The sequence below is a fragment of the Triticum urartu genome, chromosome 4 (assembly GCF_003073215.2).
Source record: "Triticum urartu cultivar G1812 chromosome 4, Tu2.1, whole genome shotgun sequence".
NCBI classification, from domain to species: Eukaryota; Viridiplantae; Streptophyta; class Magnoliopsida; order Poales; family Poaceae; genus Triticum; species Triticum urartu.
The window spans coordinates 381,088,156-381,100,371 of NC_053025.1; the positions used below are offsets into that span (position 1 = coordinate 381,088,156).

Here is a 12,216-nt window from a genome sequence, read left to right on the forward strand (position 1 = left end):
GCGATAGAAATGGGTGACCCCTTATCCGACGGCGTGGGGGCATGCCTACTAACGGTGGCAGACAGGGAGTGGAAAGTGACGGCGACGGCGCATGGGCGGAGGAAATGTGGAGGGGTAGGGTTTCGGTGCTGGCGGCCGGGGGCCGGCTTAAATAGCCGGGCTAGGAACTACACGGCCCGCCGAAGTGGCATCACATGGCGACATCGGTCCAACGGAGGAGACGAGCTTCGGACCGCTGTTTTCCCGGCGATTCCGCGTGGAACCCCGAAGTCAGTCCGTCGTGGCGGGCACGCCCCCATATCCGCCCCATATTTGAGCTGGATATGAAGGGTGCCGGTCAGTCCGGGCATTTTAGGCCCGTTTGAGGCGCCCGCTTGGGTCGAAATTTCATGACCGGTTAGTGACCGGGTGGCCCACCCTGGCGTTTGAGATGGGTTTGGGGTGCCCAGCTGTAGATGCGCTTAGCCCCTCTGCCGCCCGAGCGGGAGGCACCGGTCAGATCTATCCCGAGGTCCATGCAACTGCGGCGGCGGGAGGGAGGCCGTAGATTCGTCTCGGCCAAGGCGCAGGTCGGAGGCCAGCGGATCGGTCATGTCGCATACACTGGGTGGGGGTAGTGGATTCGGGACGAAGGGGGGCGAGTGGAGCGACTAGATTTTTACTGCCTGTCATCAAGTATATTCACTCGTCTGGGAGGGTGATAATTAAATTCCTTAGTTCTCTAACCGGTTTAAGAGATTGGCTAAGTGTCGATTAGTGGAGTAAGACCAAAATTTTATTCTTACTAGGAAAATTGCCTGCGTGTTGCAACGGGAGAAACAAAACCTCACACATGACTATCTAATATGTTAAAGCATGCTACTGTGCAAATTGAGAATATGGTTCTTTGGTTAGGCGGGTCAGGGCAGTAGGTGGCGGCGGGGACGAGGTTTTGTCCGACAGCCACGCAAGGACCGACATCCCATCTTATGTTTAATTTTGTCTTTCTTCAAAAAAAAGTTGAGCGGCTTAATTTGCTCGTTCTCTAGGTAGTACTCCAAAGGTTATTTTGTCAGGATTTAGTGTAAATGCAGTAAATAATGATATGCAATACAAAGATACTTGTTTCGAAGGATCCCAATTATTATTATTTTCATTGAGGTGCATTTTCTCCCACCAGAATACGTTTGTGGATGGACGTAGAGTCCTTAATACGAGCTTCCTGACGTACTTTTTCAATGTTCCTTTTGTTTTCTACTAATAGTCCAATCCAGCGTCCTTAAAAATCACTTTCATGCCAGAAGAAATTACCACTTGAGTTGTTACCTTGATTGCTCAAAAATATTAGTATAACTATGAAATCTGAACACGAACTACAAATCCAGGTACCTCGTTACTACCAGGAACATAATATCCTCTGATGTCAAAAAAAGAAGAAATAAAGGAATATATCATCCTCCATCGACAGCTCCAATTCGGACCAAATCTCTCCGGGACTATTCACAACTCGCGCTACACAAATCTCAGCGTTGGGTTTCCAACGCAATGGAATCATTCAAGGAACTGCCTACAGAGGCGATTTGCATCTGGCATCGGCAGCTAAGCAGCCGTGGGCTGCTGAGCTGCTGGCTCTGGCTCTGGCTCTGCCTGGGCAACGCCGGAAGTGAAGGCCCTTGGAAGAACCCACGGCCACCCTCCCCCTGCCCCGGTTACCCGCTCCACCTCGGCCACTCTCAGCTTCATCATTTGCTTTTCCCTCTCGAGCTCCTCCATCTTCTCCTTTATTTCCTACCATTTTTATAAACAGGAAAAAGAGTTGATCATCTCTGCACAACTCTTGCACAACTCTTGACAAGATTGTATGTAGGGCATGATCCAAATTAACTGTCAGCGATTTGTTTTGTCTCCTGAGATGTAAGTTCAGAATAAAAATACTGTTAGTAACCGAGATAAATCTGAATTCTAGAGAGTAGAGTCCTCAACACAGATTAGCACTTCCTGTGGTGTACTTGCTCGTAATATATCCTAGAAATCTGAGTACCAGAGTGATGTGGAAATAAAAAGAAAACACGACCACAACCAATCGGACCATGAACCAATCATCTTACCTCCAGTGCCTTATTACGGGCCTCTTCTTTTCTGGCTTCTGAGTTGCCACTTCTATGAACCACAAAGATTATTGCACCACAAGCAACCTAAAAAATTATGTGGGAGTCAATGTCAGTTGTAATCATCTGCCATCATAAAACCATCAAGTATTTCTAGGGATCTGAAGATCTAGGACAGTTAATGATAACAGAAAACAGATTCATGGACTTGTCGGGTTTTTAGTTCTTCGATGTGCATAATGGAAAGCTGTTAATAACTCAACAGTCCATTCAGGTCCAGAGTACTTACCGAGAAAATGAACAGTTCACCAAGAAGATCTGTAGCAGCTTGAGTAGCTTTCTCTTCATTCAGGGGCCTAATGTGAATGTCAGTTGCACGTCCAATAAGCCGCCTCTGCATGTTTGTTGCTAAACGATGGTTTGCCTGAACATGGTGTGGTATACATCTTGTCAGTACAGCAATCACACTCACACAATGTATTATAGATATTGTTTAGTAGTCAAACAAGAGAACTAGAGTGCATCCAAATTTGTAATTCTTTGAACAGATCAATAAACTGTAAACAGAAGAGGACATGGCAAAATTGTTTGAGTAAATCACAACCGAGAAATTCTTTGAAGTGTTCCACAAGGATTGAACATCATCATCAACAATAATTCACATCTATGTCCTTCACGACACATACGATCTATCCACATTAATGGCATATACATAAGTCCTTTCACTGTCAGCAAGAAGTAACGTGCCATTTTGATGGTAATCTGAATGATCATCGACGTATGTTGTTCACACAGAGTTCCATGATCATTCTAAAATGATCTGTAAGACTATAAAGAATCACTGTAAATTGTCATCGCTTAGATATTCATTTTGTGATATTAACAACAGCATTCAAAACCTCAAAGTACTACCTGTGTCCACACCAACTTTTGGCGTTAGATAAGGTTGCACCAACAATCTGAATCAAACTACATTGGCATTCACAGGAACCAAATTCCCCCGAAACAACGGTGTGAGTGATTGATACCATTATCATAGAGAAGGGTGACCTAAACCGCCAATTATCCCACACGCCCAAGCATGAAATCAATTCGATTTTGCGACATATCAGAGCAATAATGTCACCAACTTATAATTAACCAGTAAAAACAGAGGCAGGTCCTCATGCCTTTTCTAATAAGCATTTTGTCATGCACTTCCCCCGCTTGAGATCATCAACAGAGAGAGCAAATACACATGGAAGGAAGATCTGCTCCGGTCCACCGACAAACAAATCAAATCTGACCCTACATCTCTCTCTGTAGCCAATAGGGAGAAGCATCATCACTCACCTCGTCCACAGACGCCACCCGTGCACGCTCACGTCTCCGTGTTGACCACCATGGTTGAGCCTGCGGGAAGTAGGGGTGGGGGCGGAACAGGGAGGGAGGAGGGAGATGGCGAGGGAAAAGATGGAGAAGAGGGGTGGCGCGCGGCGGGGCGGGGTTGGAGGTGGCGGCGGTAGGGGGCACGGGGCGGGGCGGGGCAGGAGGTGGCGGCGGCTGGGACGGGCGGGGCGCGGTGAGGTGGGGCGGGGCAGTAGGTGGCGGCGGCAGGGGCGGGCGGTGCGCGGCTGCGGCCGGCGGCGCACGGTGAGGTGGGGCGGGGCAGAGGTGGCGGCGGGCTGGAGGTGGAGATGGAGTCGAGGAGATAGGATGGTGCGGGAGGCTGGCCTAATTTTTTTCTCTCCGTACCGGTTCGGCCTGACTTATGACTTATGACGAGGACTGCGGGTTAATTTCTCATAAACAGAGGGACTTTTTTGCAAAAAGTCCGATAACGGACGGCCGGAAGCAACCACTGGTTTATTAGTAGGTAAAGACATATAGGTTTTAGGTGATCGACTAGAGAGATGCTTTAAGTTGATCCAAAGATCCATGAGTATATACTCACACACCATCGTTGGGAGTTTGAAGCTATATCTTGACTCGGGTGTTCAAGATTAGCCATACGCCCTTCGATCAATTGATAAGATTTCACAGGATGATAGCACTGTTCACCAAGGACAAACTTGCTTCTGCTTCCCCACATGCACCACATAATGGATGCTAATCAGCATCTTTACATTGAAAAAACCTGCTGTAATAGTTTTGTGAGCACTAATAACCCCGCAAAAACAATTATGAGCGATCTTCTAAAAAAACAAGTATGAGCTTTAATTATGCTTTATTTAGACGAAAACTGGAGAAGGACAAATAGGATGCTGTGGGATGGTACTATGATACCACTACACCAGATGCGCCAAATATAGTTCATTCAAATTACAGTAATAATATCCTTTGCACTAGATAATCTTTAATATTGTCTATGTACATAACCGTGGAAATTTATGGTATTTAATGCTAGCTAGCTCATAATACTAAAGTTGGGCTGGAAATTTTAGAGAACCATTGGGTAGAAATTCAACTAGAATGCACCCACTTCTGTTTACTATGGTCTGTGGAGATCCTAATCAGGAGCCAAACTTGTTTGGCATGCTGTTACGTGCGTATTGACGTGGATATGTGTGATGGAGTCATGGACCTGATAGGATCCAAATGTTAGGCCAGGTGCTTCTCGAAGGAAAAAAAAAGCTTTTTAAACATAGCATAGGCGTTCCTAAAAAAACATAGCATAGACGCATACGCTCACATGAGATTATCCCGCAGCAGAAAACCATATAAAGCTTTGTTCCACCTCTCAGTCACACACAACCACATACGCACGTTGACAGGAGAAGCAGAAAACCTTATGCAGGTCCCGTCATTGTCACACGTTAAGTGTGTGTCGTGCTCGTGGCCTTCACTTTCTTCCAGAAATTTCATTAATTTTGGTACATATTGAATAATTGCAGTTCGTTAAAAATATTTCAGACACGGTACAAAAAATTCGAATTGTTTTTTTAATTGGAAAACATTTGGCTGAATATCAACCAAATTCAGTTAGAAATTTTCACCCTTTGGCTTAAATGAAAAACTGAAACCATTGAATTTCGGTGATTTCAGCTATGACTGAAATATCTCTAAAACTGAATCCTAAAACACCGTGCTTTGATCAGCTAGTTGTCTATGGGACGGTGCTCGGTGTCGATGGCACAAGCCAATTGCATATTTAATTGGGCGCGCGCTCAATTTTGGCCTATGTACGGTTAAAGAATATGTGTCCCATAGATTTACTTTAGCGGTACATTTTGTGGGTATGGTGTTTTGGCTCTGTGGAGCATTTGCCCCCGCTGTCCAAAACATGTTTGACAATTTTATGTGAAGCGGAAGAGTAGTGTTTCAAGTGAAAAAACAAACTTAAATGGATGAGAAGCCTAAATGTTGGCTTCCGTCCAGTGAGATTGCATAGATTGAGGCTCCCCGACCCTCCCCCTCACTCCTGTGAGCGACAGGAGGGAACCCTAGCCGCCGCTCCCTTGTACCCCGCCTCCATCCCTCCCTCCCCCCTCCCCCCTCCCCCGCCGCCAGCAGGTGCTGATAGGCAAAGCCGGTCGGTGCGGTGGCGCCGCGGCTCTGGGTGTGGTGCAGCGGTTGTTTGGTAGGCTGGTCGCACGTGGAGGCGCGCATGAGGGTTTCTGGCCAGATCTGCCTGGATCTGGCGCTGGGGAGCCAGCTGGCGGCGCATGGAAGTGGAAGGAGCTCGTCTGAGCTCTTGTCTCATGTTGGAGTCCTCATCGGCAGCAAGGCTGGGGTTGGAGCATGAAGCGGGTGGACCTCCTCGTCTCTAGGAGGGGCGGGCGATTGCGGGACCATGCCTGGTGGGTGATTCCATGATGTGATTGCGTCTGTGCCGCGTTTAGGCGCCTGGTTGCCCTGGGCGGGCCTTGCCCGGATCTGGAGTTGCCAGATCTGGCGGGTGGCGGAGGTTGCTCCTCCGGCGGTACTAGCGCGGCGTGGGGCCAGTTCTTCCTCGCCCCCTCTACCCTTGTCGAGGAGAAGTTTGGTGGTTGATTGGTTGTGGCTCTTTGCTCTAGTAGTGGCGTTGAGGTCCGACGGTGGCCGTAGGTGGTGGCTCGTGTCGCCGGTACTCATGGGTGTCCTGGCGGCGGCGGTTTGTGGTCGGTGGCGGGGTGCTGGTTGTGGTTGTACCATGCCTTCTCCTGGGTCGGGACCAGTGGCGCATGGGTTGCTCGTGCGTCGGGATGGCGACGACCTAGGGTCGGGCTCGGGCGGGACAACTTTGGGTGTGAGACAGGTCGGAGATTTTGCTCAGGGTAGGTGCGGTAGGCATGATCTGGGTGGTGCTCGGTGGGAGTCGTCATGTTAGCATTGCGTCGGTGCGCGGATCGGCGTCGGCAACCATGGACACGGCGTCATGTGAGCTCGCCTTGGCTCGGTGGCGGCTGTCGGCAGTCTCGGAGTCATGTTCCCCCCCAGTCCACCAGGTATTGGCTGAGGACACAGGCGTGGATGCCCCTACACTAGAGGCGTCTACCTAGACTCGGGGATTGATGCCGGGCTAGGAGTAGATGGAGTGTCGTCGCTCTTCCTATCGTGGTTGAGTGCGTTGTGATGTGGGCGGCGCACGGTATCTCGCGGCAGGGAGTCGAGGTGGTGGCTTAGGATGGCGGTCCACATGGTTGCTCTTGGCGCACATCATTGTGCTGGTGGTAGCTCCCTTCCCGGGTTCTTGGGCAATGTGAGGTATTGTGAGGGGTAGCTCGGACGTGTCCTCTCTCTCGATGGGGTGATGTCCATATCCGGATTGGGGGAGCTGACATCATGGCGCTCTTCCTGACGCCTCGTGGTCGCACAGGTGAGTTGCTGAGCGAAAGCTCCATGCCATGGTGCCGATGATGGCGACACCTCAGGGTGCCGTGCTCTTCTTGAAGACGTCGTTGTGGTTTTTCTCTCCGTGTCAGAACTCCGTGTGAAGACCTTTGTCTGGTGTGGACTTGGCAGTGGAAATGCTTTGCGCCATTCTCCCTCTTTGGGGCTTTGTCCTAGAGCTTACGTGTGGTAGTTCTCCCGGTGCTCGTTGCTGGTAGTGTAGGCGTGTGTGTTCTGCGTGTGCCGGATTTCTCGGGATCCATTCTATAAGAGGGCTACCTCATCATCTTGTATCGTTCAACCTTATACGCTTTTGGTTGTTGCTTTATTTATAAAGCATGGCGAAAGCCTATTTTAAGAAGCCTAAATGTTGGTGTTCAACTTGGGTTTTTTTGTGGGTATCGAAATACAGGGGATTTCCACCTAAACATTTGCAAAAGAATATCTAAATTCCTTTTTTGTATATATTTTTTTCATTTGCAAATGTATTTTGTAGGAAAATGTCCATTGACTCAAAGGACTTCTTTAGAACGAAGACGCCAGATGCGTCCGGCTTTAAATCAATAAAGCCCCAAATGGCAGCGTAACACAACAACAAGTCTCAGAACAACACCAAAAGCCATTCCGGCCCATGCAGTTCATTTGAAACTTAACACGCCACTAGCGGATTACAAGGCAGAGCCTGTACTGAACGCGTAGGCTCGTCAAGCATTAAAAGGTACCACGGCCAGAACCGTAGTCATGGCTCCCTAGCCATCACGTACACTTGCATCAGACGTTGTTGAGCGGTCTTGATCATCTCAGCATCCCTGTGCCTCCCCAACGGACTCCACTGCTGCAATAAAAGGTTGCATTTGAAGATGATATTAGCCAGATGTGTTGGGAAGCATCCCTCGATAGTGAATTTGTTTCTAGTTAGCCACATGGCCCAGAGTAGTGACCCTACACAACTCCACATAACCCGCTTCGTAGGGCCCTGAATCGCATCTAAAAGGTGTTTAAGCTCCGCAGCCGATCGCAGGTCCCATTGGACACCCGTCGCGGTCCGGATAGCGCTCCACGCAAACCTCGCAAGAGGGCATTGAAAGAACACATGGTTGGCATCCTCTGGATCCCCCACACAGCGCACATGATCCAGTGGCCGGTCCGTTACGTCTGGCATGTTCAAGGAAGTGGGCAATTTATCACAGAACATCTGCCAAAGAAAGATTTTGATCTTCAAAGGCAACTGCACTTTCCACAACCCTGCAATCACGAGATGTGCTGGCCCTCGGCACATCTTGCGATATAAGGAGTTGACCAAGAACTTCCTCGAGCTGGTGAGCGCCCAACTCACCGTGTCAGGCTGGTCCGATAGGCCTATTGGGTCAATCAACCGCCATAGAGCCGCGAGGCTAGATTTCTCTTGCCCGTTAAGTTCTCGCTTAAAATGAATCTCATGTGGTGTTGAGATGAGCGCATTGGCCAGCGTCACTGCTGGGTCAACCACAATATCATATAAATCTCGGAGTTCGGCCCATAAAGGTTGGGTCCCTATCCAAAGATCTGTCCAGAAGCGAGCCGACCTACCATTCCCAATGGAGAATTTTGCCCCCATGTCAAATTCGGTTCAGTCGCCTGCATGTCATTCCAGAAGGGGGAGCCCCTTGCCCTCCCTTCAAAGAAATTCCCATTAGGGAAATATTTGGCCCTTAGGAGGCCAGCCCACATCCCGGTTGCCCCCTGGACAATTTTCCAGATCCATTTACACATCATCGCGATGTTTAGAAATCTCGAGTTGGTGATCCCAAGGCCCCCCAAGTCCTTGGGTCGACATACCCAGGCCCATTTAACCATATGATACTTACGGTTCAGGCAAGTTCCTTCCCGAAAGAACTTGGCGCGGGGCGTGTCAAACTTCACATGAACCCATTCTGCGAGCAGAAACATGCCCATAGCAAACATTGGCAAGGAGGAAAGGCTCGAGTTCGTGAGTATGAGCCTAACCGCTTTCGAAAGGAATTTGCCCCTCTAGGGACAAACCCTACCCCTCACCTTGGCACATAGAGGTTCCCAATCCTCTATCGTGGGCCATTTGGTGTCTACCGGTAGGCCGAGGTACGTAAGCGGGAATTTGCCCACTTTGCAGTTGAGCAAATCAGTAACGCGTCGTCCCTCCTCCGGCTCTATCCCCATCGAGAGCACCTCACATTTGTGGAAGTTTATTTTGAGGCCCAACATGAGCTCAAAACTAAGGAGAATCGCCTTGACCGTAGCAATGCTATGCAGGTCTGGGCGAAACAGCAATAGCGTGTCATCCGCATATTGCAAATGTGTCACTCCCCCTGGAATAAGGTGGCCTACCAACCCTTGGATATGGCCAGCCACGGTCGCTTTCCGCAACATAGCGGACAGCGCGTCAACAACAAAGTTGAACAGGAGAGGGGACATCGGGTCACCCTGCCTGAGTCCGCGCTTGTTCCGGAAGAAGTGCCCTACTTATCCATTCACCGAGACTGTAGTTTGGCCTCCCGAGACCAATTGCATAATGCGGTGTACCCAAACCACAGAGAAACCACAGCTAATAAGCACCTAACGCAGGAAATCCCAATTTACCCGGTCATAGGCCTTTTCGAAGTCTAGCTTCAACAGAACTGTCGGTTCCTTTGTGCGTTTGAGTTCGTGTACAATTTCCTGGAGGGGAAGTGGGCCCTCCAGTATGTTGCGTCCGCGAATGAACACGGATTGATTACGGTGGATCGAGCGGTGAGCGATCGGACCTAGACGTGTGGCACACGCTTTAGCACAAATCTTAAAAGGCACGTTAATGAGCGCAATAGGACGGAACTGTCTAATGTTTTCGGCCCCTTGGACCTTCGGAATGAGCGTTAAGACTCCAAAATTAAGGCGAGCTCTATCTACCGTCCCTCGCATAAACCCATTGCAGATCACAAAAATTGGGCCTCTAAGAATAGGCCAAAAACGCTTGAACATAGCCACCGGCCACCCATCCGGGCCCGGTGCCGTGTCCACTTTCATACCCATTAGGGCGGCGTCAATTTCTTCGGGGAGGAACGCGAGCCCCAGCTCATCGTTCTCACACTCCATGATACGTTGAGAGGCATCCCACACGTCCGCGTGAATACCAGCCACCTTGGCCTCGCACGTCCCCATCAAGTTGATGTAGAACTCATAGATGTGGCGAGATATGTCCTCTTGTCACAACAGAAGCCCCTGCTCCGATTGCAACCTGAGAATTGCGCACTTTCGGCGACGGCCGTTAGTGTAGGCGTGGAAATATTTGGTATTGGTGTCGCCTTTAAGTGTCCACTTCAGACCACTGCGGCGGCGCCAGTATTCTTCCTCCACCCGGAGTGAAGCCTTGACCTGCCCCTCTAGGGCATAACGGTGGGCCCACTCCTGCTCCGAAAAGACCCGGGCATCGGCCTGCGCATCGATCCTTGCGATCTCCGCAAGGATCGCGGCTCTGTCCTCCTTATCATTCCTCCTTAGGTTAGCGCCCCACCCCTTGAGGCTAGCCCTGAGCCGTCCCCCGACTACATTCCAGAACTCCATCGGGCCCCTCTGGGGCCTAGTCTCATTAACACACACCCACAATTTCTCCTTAAAGATCTCCTCGAAGCCTGGCACTTCAAACCAGACCATTTCGAAGAAAAAACGTGGGCTGCGCCGCACCCTATCCTCCCCCGAGGAGTAGACAAGTGGGACATGGTCAGAGACAATGCGGGTCTCAGCAACCAAAGAGCAGAGAGGGAAGCCCATTTCCCACTCCGGTGACATGAACACCCAATCCAGCACTGAGCGGACCGGGTCCAGTTGTTTGTTTGTCCATGTGAACCTCGCGCCCGACCTGACCACCTCCCTTAGGGCCATGGAGGCAATAGCAGTATTAAACATGGACACTGAGGCCAGTTTATGTTACTGTTATTCTTATCTGCTCCCGACCTGATCAGGTTGAAATCCCCTCCTACCAGGATAGGGAGCGCTGCCGCGGTCACCGTGGTGACTTTAGCTTGGAGTTCTCCCAAGAGCTCCGCCCATCGCGAGTGATCGGCTGGTCCGTACACCTGAATGACAACTAACTCGTGAAGCGAAGCCCGAATGCGAAAGTGCGTGGCAATGTAGAACGAACCAATATCTCAGGAGATAATCTCATACAAAGCGCGACTTAAGCCGAGCAGCATGCCACCCGAGTGCCCAACTGCGGGTACATGATGCCACTCAAACCGTTCCAATGGGTCTAGAGAAAGCAACTCGTGAAAACTAAAGTCCACCTTAATCATTTCCTGTAAGCCTATGATATCAACGTCCTCTCTGCGCATGTACTCCTTAAGTTGGGTCCGCCGCCCCGCGTGGCCAAAACCATGAATATTCCAGAACAGGGCTCGCATCTAGATGACGCGATTACGTAGCCGGACACCTCTCGAGGTGACCGCTTTCGACACGCATCTCACCTTGCCCCTACAAGGCGAGGGAGAGGGGGCAACCCCTGTTGCCTGACCCCCCTCATCGGGCACAGAGAGAGCAGCGATGACCCCTCCCTCGGGATCCCCGGTCCTCTGTTCGGCACGCGCTGCAGCCGCAGCCACGAACGCTGCCTGCGCCGTCTCCTTGGCGTTGACGAGCGAAATCAGCTCTCGACCCCCCCCCCCACGCACGAGGGGTCAACTTCGCTCGCATCCAACACCTCGTGCAGATGATCATCTGAAAAGGAATCTAAAACTGTAAAGCGGGGGGCGGGGGTGTGGATTACCTGAGATCTCCATGTTCTTCTGCGCTTGGAGAAGTTGCGCCCTCTGCATCGATGATATGTTACCCTTGGCCTCCTTGGAGCGCGAGCTGGAGCGCACCGGCGCCGCCGGCACCGTCTTGGTGCGCTTGGCCTTGGAGATCAGCGCCGCCTTGGAGGCGTCTTGCAGGAGCGGGTCGATGGAGGGAAGCGCAATCGGGGCCGCCAACGCCATGACAGACTGCCGTGGAGTGGGAGGCGCCCCAACGGCTCCATCGCACGCACCGCCTCCGCGCTGACCTTGCACACTGCCATCTTCTTCATCGGCTTCACCGAGCCGCTCAGGGTGGAGCCGCGGCCACCAGAGGTAGGGTACCCGGCCGGGCGGAGACGCGAGGGGCTAGGGGAGAGAGCGAGTGAGGAACGGCCGCCGCCCGCACCCGCTGTCGCAGCAGGAGCCGCACACATGGGAGGTGAAGAAACCGAACCCAGGTTGGACCCATACTGATTGGGGATCGAGAGCGACAACCCAGCAGAACCCATCTCCGCTGTAGCCCGCGGCGCCGCCGCCCCCTCCACCGGCGTAGACATCCCGAGCTTGTCCCACGC

General features: G+C 51.2%; 1 protein-coding gene across 1 annotated transcript; it reads right to left on the reverse strand.

Moving 5' to 3' along the window:
- Nucleotides 1-1,306: 1,306 nt before the first annotated feature.
- LOC125554765 (wiskott-Aldrich syndrome protein family member 2-like) lies at nt 1,307-10,031 on the reverse strand. Its single transcript, XM_048718195.1, has 6 exons — nt 9,899-10,031; nt 8,215-8,351; nt 3,420-3,800; nt 2,377-2,511; nt 2,088-2,174; nt 1,307-1,767 (listed from the first exon to the last, which is right to left on the reverse strand). Exons 1-6 carry the CDS (start codon nt 10,029-10,031, stop codon nt 1,579-1,581), a joined length of 1,062 nt encoding a protein of 353 aa, XP_048574152.1. The 3' UTR covers nt 1,307-1,578.
- Nucleotides 10,032-12,216: the final 2,185 nt, after the last annotated feature.